The following is a 20,464-nucleotide window of genomic DNA, read 5'->3' as shown; positions in this document are numbered from 1 at the left end:
GAACAAAGCCCCGAACCCATTGTAAATGTATCAAACTCCAAAGGAATTGTTTCTTTACATGCTAAATTATTTTTAGCTCCATTTATTAAAATGTCTGCATTTCTTGCCTTGACTTGCAAAGAAAACTGTATCTATGCCTTTAATGAATGTCAAGTTGCCACAACTAAGTTCAGACATTTTACGTTTAAAAAATGTGTTCATAACAAATTAAGAAATGGTTTTCTTCAGAAACAAAACTGTATTGAAATAAATGTTTTCTCGGTGGAAAGGACGGCGTTGGACTCATCCGGCACCAGCTAACTAATTTAAATATTAAAAGAAAGACAATTTAGAAACAGAATAAGCCTTCTTAATTTTTGTACTTAAAAAAAAAAATTAGGCCTTTCATGAAAATGGCTCAATCCTGAAACCTTATTGTTCACATTTAACTTGATAATAAACCCTTAAAGAAGCCCCAAAATAAAGAAGCTGGGTTCAAGACAACATCCAGCTGCCACTGTTGGCTAGAACATGGATAAACTAAATAAATTTGATTAAATGCTTAATGTCATGTAAGAAGTTTTATGCTTTTACTTCTCCATGTTGCTAATAACTTGTTTGTATTTGTTGTTAAATATAATTTGAAGTAGACCTGAAGAGCTCTGGCAAAATATATTTAGTATCTTAAGGAATGACAAATGATTGAAGACAAACATTTGTGGTTTCCCCTAGTGGTTTTTTTTTTTTTTTTTAACTGAAAATTTTAACTAGAAGGAAAATCACTTTGTAGCAAAGGAGACTTTTAAGTCTTAAGTAACAGGTTGTTGACTTTCACTGCCAACGCCTTCAGCTACATAGAAAGCCAACTCTAAAACAAAATACAAAGGACTATGACCTTCCAGGTGCTGTACCTGCAGAAAAATCCAGAAAAATCGAGTTTTGCTGGCTGAAAACCATAAGACAGCCAGAACTGCGATTCTTAAAGCTTAATTCACATTTAAAAGTCCACTAAATGTATCCTCTGCTTAGTTACCTGCTAAATGCTTAGCTACTTGTTTTCCTACAGACATGAGAGCATAAAACAAAGCCCTATTGGAAACTGAACTATCTAGACCCCAAAAAGTCAGTTTGAAGACGCTTGCTGGGGCTCAGCTGTTTTGACAGCCAAAGCAGAGCAAATACAACGCAGGGAGCCTCAAACCAAGTCGGACCAGAGCTCTTCAATGAGAAATTACCAGTAATTACCAAAAAACAAAACAAAACAAACAAACAAAAAAAACCACAGACCTTAGGTCTGAGTCAGAGGAAATATAGTCTCCTATGTAAAGTAAGTAATCGAACAAAGTTTTGTTTTGTTTTCATGTTTAATGTGAAAACAGTGACTGTGGAGTTTATGGAGCAAACATCACTTCATATTAACTTCAAAGGTTATATTATGTCACCAAGAAGTAGCATGATAACTGACGTCACAATTTATGCTTTCCAAAATAAACGCCATTAAAACATAAATGATGTGAATTCATCTACACTGCTGAGGAATTTGCTCTGAAACTCTACACACAGCTGCATAATCACTTCCTTTTGGCATTAAAATAAAGACAATTAGAGGACACGGTTAACAGGATCTAAGACATAAATCAAAATATTTACACAAGTTTGATAATGTTTCAGACAGAACTTTAAAAAAAATAGTCATTCTTATTCCAAATTGAATGTTTGTTTCTTTTTTTAACCAATTCTCAGTAAGAAGCCTCTCAAAGGACAATTCAATAACTTTTTATTAATACAATAACTCTTAAGTACCCAAGTAAATGGCTGCTTTTTGCTGCCACTTTTGCACCCACGAGAGTGGGAGCCATTCATTGGAAGCAACAAGTTATCCCTCTTAGGTGAAAATTCCTTCTGCTGGTTCCCAGAGATATGTGGAAAGACTCTGGAGGAGCCCTTAGCTAATTATCCCAGGAAAACTGCTGCCCCGGCTGAAACTGGAAGCTCATGGTGGACCCAAGACATCTTATCTTTGGGACACTTTTAAAAAAAAAAAAAGCTATTTTATTCCAGGTAAGCCAATCTTCTGAGAGACACCTACAAAGAAAAGGCTTTAAAACATGAACATGAGCTCTGATGTTAGCAACCCAACTTCCACTCCAAAATTACTGAAATATTTATGGGTAAAATTAACTCATAAAAACCTTCTTCTAACTGAAAAAAATGAACTGTGAGGAGCTATTCCTCATGGAAGCTACCTGGTGACTTTTTTTTTAAAGTACATTTTTTAATGACAGAAAATAAATCATAAGATATTATTCTAATTGCACAATGACTCCTCGCCAGAGCCAATGTTTAAGCTGATTTTGGACAGTGAGGATGTATTTCTAAATCTGTGTCTGGCAAATTTAAGCAAAATTACAAAGACTTTTGGTTTTTTTCTTCCCTCCTAAGATGTAAACGTTTGTTTTGTTGTTGTTGTTTGTTTTTTAGTGCATCTCTATTTGTAAGACACATTTTCCATTTACACATGATACAGGATACTGGAAAGATTAAATACTCTTAAATATTTCAATCAAATACCTGAAGGCAAAGTATTTTCCAGAGAAGAAGTCCCCATGAAACAAGAGCCACATGCCAGAGAGGCAGGCAGTCTGCTGTGCTGTGACTCTGCACTCTAGCTTCAGTCGAGCACTGTATTTACAGTAACTTCCTCATTGACACAGCAAGGGTGCCCTATCTGGCTTTAAATGCTACTAATACGCCTATATATATATATGTATATATATATATAATCATATAACTCATTTCACTTGAAAGCAGGATCGTATTTACAAGTATAGGATGGCAATAAAGGGCCGTATGGCATTCACAGACCTTATAGCTTCACACAGAAGCTTGGCTAGAATTAGACAACATAAAACTACTACTACTAATAATAATAACCCACCACTTTAAGAATTTCACTACCTGGGATACTGACAGTGGCATTGGGTAAAAATCTATTATGAGCCAGCATTCTTTCTGGCTGGGCACAATTTCGTTCCTAAGGTGGTAGCCCCAGAATTCCTTCTCAGGACTCCTGCAGAGCTGGGCTCGTTTTACATCCATGAGAACTGCTGTCATCACTACTGTGTCCAAGCCCAGAGGATGAACTGGAAAAGAAGAGAGGGGGAAAATAATAAAAAGAGGAAATTGGTTTTCACAACACACTCAAAGCCTGAGTAACAGAGGGGAACTTTAATTATCTCCAGTCACAAAGAGAGACAGGAAATTTGGACTTTTAATTAGCCATTTGGAGTGCAGTTGGATATTTTTTTAGCTAGATAATTTAAACGCGAATAATTCAAGTCTGACTAAATGAAAGTCACATAATCAGAATGCAGATAATTGAATTTCTGCTGCATTCATTAATTCAGTGTGGAGGTGTGTGTGAAGACCACTATGATGAGCTGTCACAGCTCAATAAAATCTCAGTCAATTAATTTTTTCATTATCTTACTATTACATCAACAAAAAGCAAAATGTGTCTGTATATGTATGTGCCCGCACATGGACATTATGTGTTATGTAAATGTGTCTGCTGAATCAGAGGGAAAGGGCTACCTTTCTGAATCATAGTCCACGTCGGCGTCTTTCTTCCCTCCTTCTTCTTCTTCTTCTTCGGGGAACCGTCTATTCATCAAGGCAAACTTGTGAATGGCTTCTTCCACCGAGTACTTGGTCTGCCCAGAAACACACGCTTCAATGTCCTCGGAGTTCAGATGGCTCTGCAGGAAGAGGTGGAGGCTGCTATCGGAAAGCAAGAGTGCATTCTGCAGGACTCTGTGCAAAAAAAAAAAAAAAAAAGGAAAAATAACTGGTGATCAGGCATAGGCCGAGATCAGTAGAAGGCAGGCAGCCCTTACAAACTGTACTACTGATGTCTTTAGGGAACTTCGCCCCGATGCTGGGCTCTGCCCGCTAACGGCAGGAAAGCACATGCTAAACTTTTACTCAATGATTTGGAATCTTAGGTGAGAAAAAACACAAAGCTAATGGCTGAAAACATCTGTTAAAAGAATAACTTCAAGGACATTTCTTCAATTAAACCATCTGTGAAGACCGTGTGGATTAATTACGGGAATATTTTGCTTACATGGTTATAAAAATTTATTCTGCTTTTAAAAATTTACGACCAATAGCACACCAGTGCGGCAGTTCTTTCTTGGACAGGCTGACACAAAACATCCAAACTTTCAACTATCATTAAAATGATATGAAAAGTCCAATACACTCCCCAGCACACTCTACACCTTAAACCTTGCCTGGTGCTGCACTGTGTATGTAAGTACCAGTTGACAAGAGATCCTTTGAGGTGACTTTCCTAATACCTAAAGCTGACTGGAAACTTCTGTAAAATCTTCAGCAGCAACGCGTCTCTATATTGCCAAAACAGTAACCAGCTAACCAGCTAACCAGGTAAACCTGCTCCCAAGGCATTTTCCCAAGTAGGCCAAGTTGGTGCTAAGGACATACTAGTCGGCCCACAGGACAGACTGAAGCTTGTTATAAAGACAGCACACATTTCCACTAACACACCAGAACCAGACGGAGGATTAAAAACAAACCCTGCAGCAGGAATCTAGCCTGGTCCAATCCATGCCATCAGCTACATGTCTGGTTTTTCTGGAGTATCACAGAACAGGAAATCGGGTCAAAGTATCCCGTCACACTTCAGTAAAAACTGGCTTCAGATCCTTTTAGCAAATGTTCTTGATGTGTAATAATTAAGTCTCTATTAACAGTTCAGTGGTGGTGTTACAAGAGACACTAGAATGGCAAAGTACAAAGTGAAGGCAAGACAGTACCACCCACAGGTCACTTTGCCAGACGTGGGATTTCCTCACACACAGACTATGAAAACTAGATCATACATTTCAGGCCAAATGAACCTTGCCTTGTATCCTGCACGTTTAAACAAGTTACTAGAAAAGTGAGTCTCCCCTGGTCATGAACAGCAATTTCGATAAATACCAAGCACATCGCAGTACCACATCTTTCTCTTCCACAGAACACAGTTAGTTCTTGAAGAAGGCAGATGTCTACAAACATGCAAAATCCAGCCATCCCCTCTGCTTCAACAGACTTACGAAGTAATCTGAGGGGAAGGGGGAACAAAAGCGATAGTATTGTGCTTTGCAAAGAGAAAATCTCAGCAAAGAATCTAAGTGTTCAACTCCATGTGCCCTCTGTCCTGGTTCTCCCAGAACACGGCCCTGTTGCACGATAAAGGTGCATTTGCCACATAGTAAAGCCTCTGCCCTAAAATCTATCTTCCTCGTTTACAAATGCTTTCTAACCATGTCCCAAATAACTCAAATTAGGAGAGAGTTTTATGGCAACAAGCCCCTGATATGAACTCGGACCCTGCTGTGACGTCCGAGCCTGTTGGTAGCTACCCACTAGCCACAGGACAAATGGCTGTTCATAGGATTGTACATACGGCTTTGTTTCTGTTGGAAATGTGTTTTATTTTCTCTATAAAATAATGGGTGATCTTTAAAATTGATTTTAGATGGTTTGAGGCATTACAGCACAGAAGTAATGTACGCTAATGGCAACGATATTGGACACAAATTCATTTCAGCTTTATTTCATGTCTAAAGCAATTCTACTGAGCCTTGAATGGCTCACGTGCTGTTATTAACTCGCTGGGTACCTAACACATGGGTACCGCAAACAAAAGTGATCAGAGTCCAGGCTGATGGAGACCTCAAGGCTACTGTCCCTTTTCTTCTGCTATAATTCAATTTCCAATTTGACTCTACATTAGGCTCCTCCGGTCCCAGTTTTCTGCTGAATACTGCCACCTGGAGGACACGGGGAAGAACTGAGAGAGCGCTTCCCATAGGAAGAAAGAAAAGTATTCCTTGACCTGCCTGAATTCACAGGGCCCTGAGAGAGTGCAAAACCAGCTTGCCTGGGTATGAATTTGAAAACAACAAAGAAAAAACTACTTTAGGATATATTCGTGTTTTTATTTTGCGGTCAGATAGTTTACAATATAAAATTTATAATATAAGTCTTTAGAGACCAGCGTGGTGTTTATAGATCTATAATCCCAGCTGGGAAACTGAGGCAGGAGAATCAAGTTCCAGGCTAGCCAGAACAACACTGTGAGGCCATCTCAAGTAACAATGATAACAACAACAATAATAAATATTTTTAATCTTAAAAATGTGACCTTTGGGAGGACCGGAGGGCACCAGTGCCTCCTCTGAGTGACACTGCTTTGCCAATGTCATGCCCACAACCGTAACAGAAGAGCGAGCCTTTGTTCTCTGTAGTCATATCTGTGCCACATTTTCCCCAAAAAGCCTAACAGTGGAAAATCAATTTCAAGCCATAAAGACTGCTTTGTAAAACAATCAATCAACTGTAGTTGATAGACGCCTCCATAACAATAAATGCATAGGCTGGGTATGGTGGGACATGCTTTTAAACCCATCACTTAGGAGGCAGAGACAGGCAGAGTTCTGTGAGTTCAAGGACAGCCTGGTCTACGTAGTGAGTTCTAGGGCAACCTGGCCTACATAGTAAGACCATCTCTAAATAAATAAGTAAGTAAATAAATAAATAATTGTAGTAATTTTCAAGCCTTTATAACAGGAGTTTCACAAATCAGCCTACAGAATTTTAAAGGAATTTCTGAAAATAAATTTACAATGCTAGTTAAAAGTTGCCACCCTCCCCACAGTAACTAAGGTAGACAAAACAAGGCCTGCTTTTCCTCCGAGTTGGACGCCGTGAAATCTAGTTTTCCTTCGTGGGATCTTATCAAGCGTGTCACAGAGTGATTCAGTTGGAGAACAATGCAGTTTACAGAATCACTTAGTTCTACAGATGCCCTGCATCCGCTGCTCCCTATCCAGACGGTGCTCCCTATCCATACAGACGGTGCTCCCTGCACACGTCTATGTAGAGTGGTTTGATGTTGAAAAAAGAAAGTTAGCTCAGCCTACTTAACTTCTCACCAAGAGCGAAATCATTTAAACCTCCAAAGTCTCATTCAGAGATATCCATAATCTATGCTGTGGTGCCCTCTATTGAACATAAAGATTTATATATAAAAAAAATTGTGTGTGTGTGTGTGTGTGTGTGTTGTGGAGAGGGTCTCTCTCTGTACGTTTCTGTGTGCGTGCCTGTGTGTATGTGTCTTTTGTTTAAAAAAAAAAAAAAGCTTTCCCACCATAGTCAGCCGTGGTGGCGAACACTTAATAGAGCCAGCATCTGGGAGGTAGAAGCAGGAGGGTCAGAAGTCTGGGGTCATCCTCCATTACATAGGCAGTTCCAGGTTAGCCTGGGCTGTCCTGAAACCACAGAAAAGTGAATACGGATTATGTAAACTCCCAGTCTAACTGCGGGTTATGCTTGCTATCACCAGGATGCGTTCCGTATACAAGAGTTGGCTCCCGTTCATAGCAATTAAACCTAGGAAATTAGTAGGGCTTCTATCACAGTTGGAGACTTACGAGCTTATAACTCCAATCTATAACTTTATGTCTCTGTTGCTATTATAAGCGCTTACGGCTTATAATTAGGAGAACGGATACAAAAAGAAAATTACAGTCACAGGGGACAATGAATGTTTGAAAATTCACAGTCACGGTGACCAGTTCAGCTGCCAGTGGCCACTCTGCTGATCTTAAACACAGCAGTGCCCAGAACAGAGGACCTCTGCCTTCGCTACAGTCTGTACAGCGAGACAAGCCCACCCCACCAGCCAAGACTGGTAAGTACTGAAACAAAGCGCCTACAACTTCAAGCCTGGACAAGATCAACTCATGCTCTTCTTTGACAGCCAATCAGAGAAACGAGTCTCCAATTCCTCCTCCGTAGTTGGCCTGAATATGCATTGTGCCTGTATCAAGTATATATTACTACACAAATGACCTTAAAATGAAATTTTCATTTCACATTATACACGCATACATATGCAGAGATATTTTGCTTTCGTGGAATTTTAACAACTTAAAAATTTACATAAAAATCAAATTTAATTCTATGCTTATTATAGCCTGTAACTGGCATATGTCCTCTTTACTATTATTGATTCCAGAGGCCTCACACCAAATGAGGGATTGGCTGCAGCCAGATGACCCTACATAATGCGGAAGCAGTCAGTGCCGCAGAGGGGACACCACGGTGTGCTCAGGGACGGTGCTTAAGTGCTTCTCACCAGTCATGGATGGCTGTCACTCATGCCCAAACCGGACCAAACAGGAGGGCTGCGCAGAGGAACAGGACGCAGAATTCACCTGTATCACTCAGCCACTGGGCCCAGTCCAAAGCCAAGTGGAACCATCATTTATTTACTCTGTGTGCCTGACTGGAGGCCGGGGGCGGGGGCCGGGGTGCCTGCCACAGGATGAAACGTGTGGACCGGAAGACAACTCTCAGAAATCTGTCCTCTCCTTCACCGCCGGGGTTCCAGGGGTTCCAGGGACCCAACTCGCATCCTCACAATTGACTACATGCACCTATTTCTATTTCTATTTTTTCACTTTTAAACTAGATCTCTTCAGTTTATCTTTGTGTATGTTGGAAATAAATGCTCATAACTGTGCCATAGTTAAGAGTACCAAAAGAAAGCTGTCTGCTCCGTGATTTGATCCTAAGATGACAATCGATATCTAATTTGTTAAGGCTTGCTTATTTTTACTTCATGTGTAAGAGTGTTTGTCTTATATGTATGTGCGTGTACCATGTTCATGCCAGGTGCCCAAGGAGGCTGGGCGTGGCCTGAGTCCCTTGGAACTAGAGTTTCAGAGGGATGGGAGCTGCCATATGGGAGCTGGGAACTGAACCTGGGTCCTCTGCAAGAGCAGTGCATGCTCTTACCTACTGAGCACCCAGAGCAAATTTTAAGTAATTCAGACACAGCACCAAGGGCTCCCAAATGGAAGTGGATGTGTCTAGGGATGAATAATGTGTAGGCTCTCTGTTCAGTCCCATAACGTGTCTGTGCCTACATCTCTGGCACGGAGCTGTTGGGTGAAAGGTCAGCGCCGTCCTTTTCGGAGTCCTTTCCAGGCAGTTAACTGTCTGAACAACACAACTCCCAGCAAGGAGAGCGATGCTCTGGCTATACCACTCTGTTCCACAGACAACCAAAGAAATTAAGGGACTCAAAAAAGAGCCTGGGTTCCGTGGCTTGGAAAACATCAAGAGCCAGGGCTGATGGGAGACCCAAGTTCCTTGAGCTCTCGAAGCAGGATGTTCTCCTCTGTGACATGTGGCAAAGCCAATGAACAAACAGCTGAACAATACACAGTACACAACACCTCTGCAGCAGCTCAGCCCCCACGGGAGCAGATACTGGCACAGGACTGTCAAAGCACAGGGCTTAAAAGCACTGCAGGGAGCAAACACTGGAAGCCGGGCACGGTGGTGCACACCTGTAATCCCAATCTGGGCAGGCAATCAGGACCAGACTCCAGTACACAGGTTTGAGGCCAGTCTAGATGACATGACACTTTAAAAAGGCCAGCCACAAAGGAGTGATCAGTGGCCTGCATTTCCCTAGTGACATAAACACAGACACTTGCTGTCCCTGAACCTGCAATAGCCCAACAGCGCCCACCCACTCCCTACCCCCAGCCCCAGGGCTAGCCTGGCCTATGGGATTCCCCCCTCCTGCTCGGGCCACAAGGCCACACTGTGGCTCCCATAGAGCAGCTTCCAGTATAGAGGCTGCTCTGCAAATGTGAGCGCCATCTCAAGGGAGAGCCATTGGCCGCTGGGCACCTTAGAGACGACAGTTAACAGAGTTCTTCCTAGGAGCGGGAGAGATGCCTCGAGGGTTAAGAGCACTGGCTGATCCCCACCAGAGGACCTGGGTTCAATTCCCAGCACCCACATGGCAGCTCACAACTGCCTAGAACTCCAGTTTCAGGGGATCTGACACCCACACACAGCCATGCATGCAGGCAAAACATGAATATCCATGAAATAAAAATAATTATATTTTTTAAATAATATATTATTAAAACATATAAATATATATTATTTATATATAAATATATAATAATAATATAAACCCAGTTGTCCCTAAGGGAGAAATAATGAAAGTCTGGACCAGCACTTTGTTCTGTCACACCTGTGACATGACAAAGGACCCTGCTGTGATGTTTTCAGAGGCCTCAGCTCATCTAACAGCTCCTCTGGGCTTTTCACAGGGGTCACTCCAGTGTCAGTCCTCCCTGTCCTCAGTTCATCAGCTCCCGGCTTTCTGCGTGTCCTAGGGACCTCCTGGAAGGAAAGGCACCGTGCCAATCTAATAGAAACAAATATTAATATTCATGTGCATACTTAGTACCCAGGCCCTTTATAAGCGAGCCACATGGGAAAAGCAGCTCGGGGTCCTATTCAGTGAACTCAAAAGGAGATAATTTCAGATCCCAAAGCCACCAGAAGAACGGACAGTTGGGGCCTTGCCTCTAACTTGTACTCGCCTGTCTCCTTGTCTACAAGATGGAAAAACACGCTCACAGCTGTTTCAGCCCTGAGTACTAAAATAATAATAACTGCCAACACTCAGAAATTAGGTTGTCAGACACTATGTTAAGTGCTCTGCAGGCCTCAGCCCATTTACCTGCCTTGGCCCTTATGGGGGAAGAGCCATCATTGTCCCTGTTTTATAGAGGGGACAACATAGGCCCAGAGAAAGGAAAAGGCTTGCCTGACTCCCAGCTACTTAAGTGGCAGACCCAGGATTTGAACCCCAGCAGCCCAGCTTCAGCATCTGTGTGCAAATCCGTGAGTGTCAGGCCTCTAGGGAGGGGGTGAGACAACGGGAAGTTCTGGTGGCCTGGACTCCAGGCAGCTCCCGTGGAAGGGTGGAAGCGTGCCCCACCGCAGAAACTGGAGTCAACCTACTGAGACCACTCAGACGACACACGCACTTGACAAATGGCCCTCTGCAAAGATGAACTGAGCCATGCAGTCAGAGAAGGGTCGTCCAGGCTGTTCTAACTGCTGTATCTGAAGCTAGTTTTAAAGAAGTGCTTCCTGTAAATACAAGGCATGCTTATCTCCTGGGAGACTTTTGTCGGCCAGACTCCTGCGTAACTTGCATCTGCTTTACCTGGGTTAGTTGTTGTTTTGGGATATTTACTTGTTATATTTGTTTGACAAGGAATAGCCTCGAACTTACTGCAAAACCTGGGTTGGCCTCAAACTCACAGAAATCCTCCTGCCTCAGAAGTGTAAGCTGGCGCTGTATCTACTGTGCTCTTAAGAGACCATGTGTTTATTCTGATTCAGGCATGCATTGTTTCCAAGCGCTGTTCACATCTGTACCATTCGATGCCAGCCACAAGATGGCGCTCTAACTCAGGCTATGAATGTGTGTGGCCAGCAGTCTTTCAGAGCTATCATCTCCCACACAGACCCGCTCTGTGCACATCCCTTGCCTGATGCAGGCCCTTACTTACTTTCTGAGGAAATCTTCCAAGCCCTGGCGGCGCTGGTCGACATGCTGGCGATTGTTCATGTTGAAAAATAGGTTTTTAGACGGAAGTTCTGGTAATTGTCTGATAAAGAAAGAAAAATGTCGATCACCAATCACGGTGACTTAGCTACAGACATCGCTCAGCGTGAAGGCATGCGTGCTGTGCACGGTAATAATCATCACACAGCTATCACCTAATTATTGTCGTGTGATATTAATTTAAAGGAGAATACGTCTTCAAACACTTCTGGGGGCCATTCGCGATTAATATCCATAAAGGCTGGTAAAGCCAAGAGATGGATATTAAATTCAGATGCAGAAGGCACAGAGGAAGCATGCCTGTGCCCTGTGCTTACCTCACGCATCTTAACGCTATCAACTTTCAGAACTAGGCTGATGGCTCCCGGAAATTTAAACTGTAAGTCACTTACACCAGCAATGCGTTGCTTTGAAGTCTTTGCCTCAGCCACACGAACTCTCTATACCTTCTTCGTACACAAGATGTTTTCATTGTAAAACACATGCTATTTGTCTGTATAGAAAGAGAAAAAACGTGAGCCTCACCTAAGGGGGAAAAGCACTTTCTTATTATATGTATTATATATCATGATGTGACCCTCACTACTCTAAGTAGTGTGCAAGCCATGAGACGTGTGTGCATTTATGTGTGCACTGCAAAATCTTTCATGTAGCTTATCAGACTCAGTCCCAGAGAAGCCACGACGACATGAATGAGCAGTGTTAGCCCTGGGTGGGCATGGCCAGACTCCCGAAGGCCTGTGCTCTCCTAACGACAAGCATTGTTTCCAAAGACGGATCAACTAAGGAAAACTCCAGTGGGCATGTTTGCCCACCCTGTCATCTCAGACTCAGGCAGGAAGCAGGAGGACTGAGTTCAAATCCAGCCTGGATTACACAGTGAGATCCCATCATGATAAACACGCACAAGCCCTAAAATGCACAATGCTCAAGCGCATCTACTGCATTTTTAACCCCAAGTCCAGGCGTCTGTGGATCAGAACTGACTTCCTGCGGCTCTTCACAAAGCATCCCAGACATCTGCAAATGTCAGCCCTGGTTCTCCTCCAGGAAAATGACATCAGCTCTAGTTCCCTGAGTGGGGCAAACAGGGTGGACAGGAAAAGGACCGGAAAGCACCTGACAGGTATAGCTGACAGCATTGTCACCAGCTAGCTGTCTGTTTCCCTGTAGCAGCCCTGAGACAGACTTGGGAAACAAACAAGTGTAAGTCCCCAGCCTAGGCTAAGCCATGATGCCTCTCCTCTGGGTAAACCCGGAATGAGCAGGCGGTCCCTCTGGGTACCACAAAGCTGACAAACAGCTGTGTCTGCTAGATTCAAAACACAAGCCATCTCAGCTGAGTGTGGTGGCTCGCATCTATAACCCAAGGACTTGAAGCTGGGGCAGGAGCATTGCCTGCCACCTGTTTGGGGCCAGTTTGGGCGACAGGGTGAATTCCAGGCAGTCTGAGCTATAGAGTAAGATCCTGTGTAAAGTCTCAACCATTCCTACAAAACAAACAAACAAACAAACAAAAATACCCTCTATTTTATATATTCACTTTAAAAGAAGACCCACTTATAATCATTACATTGCTAAATGAGAAATTAACTTTTGCTACTAAGATCTTCATTATTTCAAAACCTACCCTGCCAGTGAAGTTCTGCCGTTTTCTTGGAAATCTAAATTACTGTGTACATTTTGTTCATGAGCTGTCCCCATGAAACATAGGGCAAAGTTCCTGGATGCAGGGAGGTCAAGAGACTCAGCTGCAAAGGCCACAGTACTACATCCAGCCACTTACTCTGCCACAGAAGCAAAACCTACCGGAGAGGCCTAGGGACTCACCGCACTCCAAGGGACAACTTCAAAGCCCAGAACTGCCTGACTAATGCACTCCTTGGAGACCGAGGCAGCAGGCCCTAACAAGGTCCACCCTCTGAGTGTCCTCTCCTCCGAGAGAACCTGGCCACCACAGGGACTTCTTACATCGCCAGTGTGAGCTGGACCCATTTAAATCCAGTTTCCTGGCACACAGTTGTGGGTGTTGATAACAAAAACCCACCTGATGCTGATACCAGAATAAGGTCCATCTGTGAGCCCCTCAGCCAGAGGACAGGGTCAGGGACAGATACTTGAAGGGCCAGCCAGCTCTATCACTACTAGTATCATATCCCTTGAGGTTCATTTGAGTGAAGGGATCCCCAGCAGATGCCCTCAGAGCTAACTAATGGAGGCTAGCCAAAAGCCTCACTCACCTACCCGCTGTGAATTGTACCACGGGAGCAGGTCTACACTGACTGGCTCAGTCCCTCTAAATCCACACGCTTGTCTCAGCCATCACCAAGCCTAGAGACTTACTATTGTCAACTGAGTATTACTTCAGAGAGACACCAGAACACAGAAGGAATTGTCGGGGGGACAAAGAGATATGGTATTAACCATTTCAGATTAATACATGAGAGTGGGTTTTATTACAGCATTTTTGCTCACATGTGTAGGCTTCTGAATTCATATCATATAGCACCAAATAATCTGTATTTGGTTATCTCCTGAAAATAAGCAAATGTCATGATGCTCTGAAGTATGTGATGAGGCCCACAAACACTCTTAGAAGTAATTAAATACTTAAAATTATTTAAAATTTTCATTTTGTTTCAAATGCTTATTCTTTTTCTTTGTCTTTTTCTTTTTTTCCCCATTCCTTTGGGCAGGGAGGGCTAAAGGGACTGAGACAGGTGGTTCTCATGTAGACCAAGCTGGCCTCGAACTCCACTCTAGAGCTGAGAATCACCTTGAACTCCCCATCCTCTTGCCTCTACCCACAACATGCTGGGGTCACAGGTGTGTACCCCCACATCTGATTCAAACGTCTATTCCTTTTTAAAAATACTTATTCATTTAATTTCACGGGTATGTGTGTGCTCCTGAGTATATGTCTGTGTGCCTAGTGCCTGCAGAACCCTGGGGAGGTCAGAAGAGAGGCCGGACCCCCTGAAACTGGAGTTCCGGCTGCTGTGAGCTGCCATGTGAGTGCTGGGACCTCAGCTCCCAGGTCCTCTGCAAAAGCCAGTGCTCTTACCTGCTGAGCCATCTCCCCAGCCCAAATGCCTATCCTTACATGCTGATAACTTTGCACACAGAATGCACCTTTGGTGTGAGCTTTTGCGTAAAACAAAAGCAAAATAACAACATCAGTGGCTTAGAAAATAACCGCAAGAAGAGAAAAGCAAGGCAAGGCAGGGCAGAGTGTTTACACTAGCTTGTTTTCTAAATTAGGGACTCTTGAAGGAAAAAGATGTAGAGTGGAGTTCAGACTCCCCTTATGCAGATGACACTGAATGGTGCGCGACATGTTAACTCATTTGTGCCCTCAGATGCCTGTGCTCGACACATTTCCAGATACAGCAGACGGCCCCGGTGCACAGGAGGGGCCGGTCTGCTCTGCCTCCTGTCTTTTCCGGGAGTTCTGGGGTACACAGACAAACTCTGCTGCTCTTGCTGCATAGCAGCAGTGGGAGTCGCAGTATAGCTGCCGCAGGACATTTCCACGTGGCTCGATGCAGGACAGGTTGCTGACCTTGTCCAGGCTAAGCACGGCAGACTCCGCACCAAGCAGGCTTTCGGAAGCTCATGGTTCAGTATTCTTTCCACTTGGGCGAATGTTACTTCTTGTTGCTTCCTCTTTGTACTATTGACTCAAAGTCTAGACTAAGGCAAACTAATTGTACACTGTCATTTCCAAATTCCTGATTCTATATATAAATAGGACAAAGTATAAAGGCACATATGAAAAAAATGCTATAATAAAACCTACTACCATGTATTAATCTAAAATGGTTACTACTGTATCTCTTGTCCCCAAAACTCTATACTCCCTCAAAGTCTACGATTTACCAAATAATATATTATCTTGAAATATAATGTCATGGGCTGGAGAGATGGCTCAGTGGTTAAGAGCGTTGGCTGCTCTTCCAGAGGTCCTGAGTTCAATTCCCAGAAACTACATGGTGGCTCACAACCATCTGTATTGGGATCTGATGCCTTCTTCTGGCGTGCAGGCATACATGCAGATAGAGCACTCATACATATACATACATACATACATACATACATACATACATATTTTTTAAAAAAGAAATATAATATCACAAAGAAATACCATTGGTAAGTTATACTCTTTAACCATTCATTTTAATGTATTCACATCTTTATAAGTAAAGGCAATAAGTATTGAAATATTAATATTTTAAACAAGAACAATATGAGCTTCAAAGGAGCAACTCTTCCACTTCCTGCTTCATTTGTGATACAAACTCAGCTACGATCAGATCATCCCGACCCAGTTCTCTGCGCTAAAGAGGTTTTTCGGTTCTTAGTGTCATTCTGTCTCATAAAATGTTCACCCCCGAAAACCTGCTTCCTACTGGCTGTGTACTCACGTGGATACAGATCTCATAGTCGATGTAAGAGTGCCAAAAGTCCTCCTTCTGAATCCTGGGGTCTCGGACCCACACACTCACGAACTCCTGTAAGGGCATCGGGAACAAAGAACAGTGTCAGGATTGTGGGAAGGGCTGGAGGGAGCCGGACAGAACTGGAGGTGCCAGCCAGTGTGCTCGCCGTCCCTCAGAAAGAAGGAAGTAGAGACCATGAATCAGGTGTCACCAGAGTCCAGAAAACACGTTGCCACAAATGGAAACTTCTAAATAATGCAAAACTGAGCGGAGAGTGCTTGTGACCTGTGCGTTAAGGGTACCGGAAGAGAACCAAGAAGATAGCTCTGAAACTGGTCCTTAATACTCTGAAAAGTAAGTTGCCATTTGTCTCAGCTTTTCAGTGCAACAGTTACTAACACCACCTCAAATACCTAGGACCTGTCTAGCAAATAAAGAGAAGTAACAAAGGTCTTTTGAAAAGCAAGCACTAGGGACAGGGAAACTGCCCAGCCCAGCCACACACCCTCTCTCCCACAATTTTTAATTACATTTTCTATACATCAAGTCACTTTCCCTTCATCTTTGTGTTTGAGCAAGGGGGACGTTTTCTACAGCAGAGGCACAAGGGCACACCTGCAACCCCAGCACTTGGAGGGACAGAGGCGTGGGGGTGGGGCATACATTCCAGGCCAGGCTTAGCCACAGAGCCAGAGTCCAAGTCAAAACAACAAAATAAATTAGTAAGTAAACACATAAAAAAAAAATACATTGTGGATAATTGTGTGTGTTTGTTTTCAAAGATAGTAAGAGTAGAAGAAAGGAGTTGGAGAGAGCGCTCTTGCTCTTCCTGGCGTCCCAGCACACACATGGTAACTCCAGTTCCTAGCGGATTTGACCCTGTCTTCTGGGCACTGCGTGCTTGTGGTGCACAGATATACATACAGAAAGAACACCGCCAGGCGTGGTGGTGCACACCTTTAATCCCAGCACTCGGGAGGCAGAGGCAGGTGGATTTCTGAGTTCGAGGCCAGCCTGGTCTACAAAGTGAGTTCCAGGACAGCCAGGGCTACACAGAGAAACCCTGTCTCGAAAAACAAAAAACAAAACAAAACAAAGAAAAAACAAAAACCAAACAACAACAAAAAAAGACACACAAAAAATTTAAAATTTTTTAAAAAGATTCAAAAGAGAAGAGGAAGGCAGGCCATGGGTTTGGACAGACCTCTGTGCTGTTGCTCAGATAATAAACAAGAGGTTTCCCTCAGTCCCTCAGAGACTTTTCAAAAGCTGAGAGGCAGTTCCTGTTTGCTGACAGTAACACTGCATCCAGCAGGTCTGTGTTAGAAAGCAGCACACCCTGTGGTCCTGCATCTGAGAAGTCTCACTGCACGCCCTCAGGGGCCTAGGGAGGCAGGGGCAAGGCCAGCCTGGTCTACAGAGTTTCAGGACAGCCAGGGCTACACAGAGAAACCCCATCCTGAAATAAATAAATAAATAAATACAAATAAATCAATAAATCTATGTTTGCTTGGTCAACAGGACGGGGAAAGAGAGGGAATAAAGGAAGAGAAGAGAGTGATGGACAGGGAGTTAGGGTTCACAGCTATACCACACATCCAATCTCAACAAGTAAATAGACTGGGAAGAGAAGACCGCAAGCCTTCAGAAGACCACGCCCCCATCCCAGCCTCCCAACCCTGCACACCTAAGGCTCCGCACCATTCAGGCTTTTACGGGTCTTTCTTTGACCCAAAAGTTCTCTCTTCTAATTTTAAAAGAAATTCTAAGTCTCACTGGCCCTCAAAAGTAGTGTCATCCTTGGCACCGTGCCTAGTGGAGGACTAAGGGACGGTTGGTTCCGAGTCAGCGTGTCCCGTGGAAGCCACATTCCCACAGAGGGTATTGGTAGCGCCAGTTTTCCATGGAAAAGGCACAGATTCTCCGATGAGTCGAGCATAAGCCAACTCTTTCCAACCACTCAGGGTCACACATGAACAGAGATGGAAAACATGGGCCAGCATTGAAATGGCAGGGCCTCGAGCACCGCGAGCAGAAGTGGGAGTCAGGCACGGAGGCTCAGACTTATAAATCCCAGCACTCAGGAGGTGGAGGCAGGATCGTCCCGGGTTCAAGGCCCCTGGCCCTATACTGAGTTCCAAACAAGTCAGGTACACAGGGAGGTAGAGGCGGGAGGATGTCTGAATTCAAGGTCACCCTGGTCTATGGGCAAGCAAGTTCTAGGACACCCAGGGCTACATAGAGAAAGAAGCCCTGACTCAGGGAAAAAGGGGGGGGGGGAGAAAAGGGAGGGGAAGGGAGGGAGGGAGGAGAAAAGAAAGAAGAAAATCTAATCTAGGCTTTGTTAATGAAGGGGAAAAACCAGTTTCAGTACAAGAAAAAGAAATGGGGTTTGGGAGGGGGAGAAAAATTTAAAAATTTAATCCAAGTCTATCAGTACACATCATTAATTCCAGCACTCAGGAGTAGAATCACCTCATGGTGAGTCCCAGGCCAGCCAGGGCTACAGAGAGACCTTGTCTCAAATCACCATGGTCACACTGGCCTGCCCACCTCCCCTCCCTTTCTTCCTTCCTTCTTCCCTAACTTCCTTCCTTCCTTCCTTTCTTCCGCCTGTCTGCCATCCATTCATCCTTCCTTCCTTGCTTCCTTGCTTCCTTGCTTCCTTGCTTCCTTCCTTCCTTCCTTCCTTCCTTCCTTCCTTCCTTCCTTCCTTCCTTCCTTCCTTCCCTCCGGATCACTACATAACCCAAACTGGCTTTGAACTCTCAATCCTAACTCAGGCTCCCCCAACACACACCTCAGTTCCCAAGCCCAGATTTCTCTGACTTAAGGCTCCAGCCACAGACTGGTCCACTCTGTCACACCTTCTTCCTGTGTACCTAAATCCTCCCTAGGGCAACAGTCCCCCTCATCCCACCCTGACTCACACAGATAACAGTCTCCTGGGACAGAAAGCTAAAGACTCACACAAGGCTCTGCTTCCCAGCAGTTCCCTAAGTGGTGACCATTGCTGGGGAGAGCAAGACTCCATTAACAGCTGCCTGAAGTTGGGCAGAGGACTCCAGGATTGCAACAGGGCCTTGTGTCATTTATGCCCTTGAACACTGGTCTTCCTACCTGGATTACTAAAGCCAGGCCGTTTTCTTTTTCTTCCTTCTGCTTCCTACCCTAACCTTTTTCTGGCTTTTGCTTGTCAGATCTCTCCTGGTGTGATTTATTTGACTGTCCTAGGAGAGTGGCTTGCTCCCTGGCTCCTAGTGCTGGACGGCACTAACCAGTGGGCCTCTTCTCCTGGATCCTACCATAAGCAACTTGGGCCGGCTTTCAAGACAAGAATGCCTGACACCTTCAGTATCTCTACCAACATCAGTCGGCCAATCAGCGGGTGCCTGCACAAATGAGCAAATTGCCTTCATGGGGAAAACTAAATTAAACTTGAGCTGAAATAAAAACCTCTTCCACCTGGCCTCTTGGACACCACTTATCATTGAATTAAGTTATTCCCTAAAATAGCCTCAAGTTTATCTTAATTTACCCATCCCATCCTCCAAAGGTGTGCCAATTAACCATGGAAGGTAACCGGTGAAGTGTTTAAGATCTATGACAACCAACTGTCTTCAAACACCCTGAAGAACTTCAGAAACGCCTATTTACATAGAAATCATTAAAAATCACTCTGACACCCTCAGTAACTTTGTCCCCTAAGACTTGTGCAGGGCAACAATTTGTTGGCCTAGTTGGAGTTAAAATATGTACCCGAATGTAATAAACGTGCATTTATTTTAAAATATTCCACAATTTGGATGGACCTCTTCTCCTCCACCCTGCAATTAGTAGGAATTAGTGAACTTTCAACACACTTCCAGCTACGAACAGCATGCCCAGACAGCCGAGGTTCACCTATAATCTCTTTAATTAGACGCATCCCTCACGACCTGCCTGCCATCCTTCACCGAGACGCTGACAGGCTGTCCGCCACAGAGGACAGCCCCATGTCCCATACCTGGAATCATATGGATTTCCTATGGAAATGGCTTCCAAAGGTGCTGTTAGTCAATTTAATAACCTTATTAAACACTTTAATGACTTCTTGGGCCTAATGACTACATCTGCTATGAAAGAAAATGCAGGAGGAGTAGAATTAAAAATTTAAAGTAACTTATCCTGACTGCACTCCGTGAGAAAGCAGGCCATGAGGTCTGTAAAAACCCAATCACTGTGTATTTACGCTTTGATTTCTGTGGGCCATTTCTCCCTGACCCCTGACCGCTGACCCAGCTCCAACCTTATCTGTCTGCCTAGCCTCTTCTTCTCTAACACCCAGGCAACATTGCTCCAGTTCTACAGATAAGAGACGATTAAGCCCTCGAAGATATGGGCACAGGAGAAAAATTCCTGAATAGAACAGCAATGGCTTGTGCTGTAAGATCGAGAATCGACAAATGGGACCTCATAAAATTGCAAAGCTTCTGTAAGGCAAAAGACACTGTCAATAAGACAAAAAGGCCACCAACAGATTGGG

The 20,464-nt window shown here is 44.0% G+C and overlaps 1 protein-coding gene across 4 annotated transcripts in view; it reads right to left on the bottom strand.

Annotated features, from left to right (window-relative positions):
- Nucleotides 1–1,324: 1,324 nt before the first annotated feature.
- Snx10 (sorting nexin 10) overlaps nt 1,325–20,464 on the bottom strand; it is a 70,988-nt gene continuing 51,848 nt past the window's right edge. For all 4 annotated transcript variants that reach the window (XM_029478940.1, XM_029478939.1, XM_021165049.2 and 1 more), the window contains exons 3-7: nt 15,925–16,011; nt 11,893–11,993; nt 11,445–11,543; nt 3,574–3,792; nt 1,325–3,122 (exon numbers count right to left, since the gene is read on the bottom strand). In XM_029478940.1, the coding sequence (XP_029334800.1) occupies nt 3,041–3,122; nt 3,574–3,792; nt 11,445–11,543; nt 11,893–11,993; nt 15,925–16,011 (588 nt within the window). In that variant the 3' untranslated portion in view covers nt 1,325–3,040. The remainder of the gene's footprint in view (nt 3,123–3,573; nt 3,793–11,444; nt 11,544–11,892; nt 11,994–15,924; nt 16,012–20,464) is intronic.

This window comes from Mus caroli, chromosome 6, assembly GCF_900094665.2.
Source record: "Mus caroli chromosome 6, CAROLI_EIJ_v1.1, whole genome shotgun sequence".
NCBI lineage: Eukaryota > Metazoa > Chordata > Mammalia > Rodentia > Muridae > Mus > Mus caroli.
This window is presented reverse-complemented; position numbering and strand designations above follow the sequence as displayed.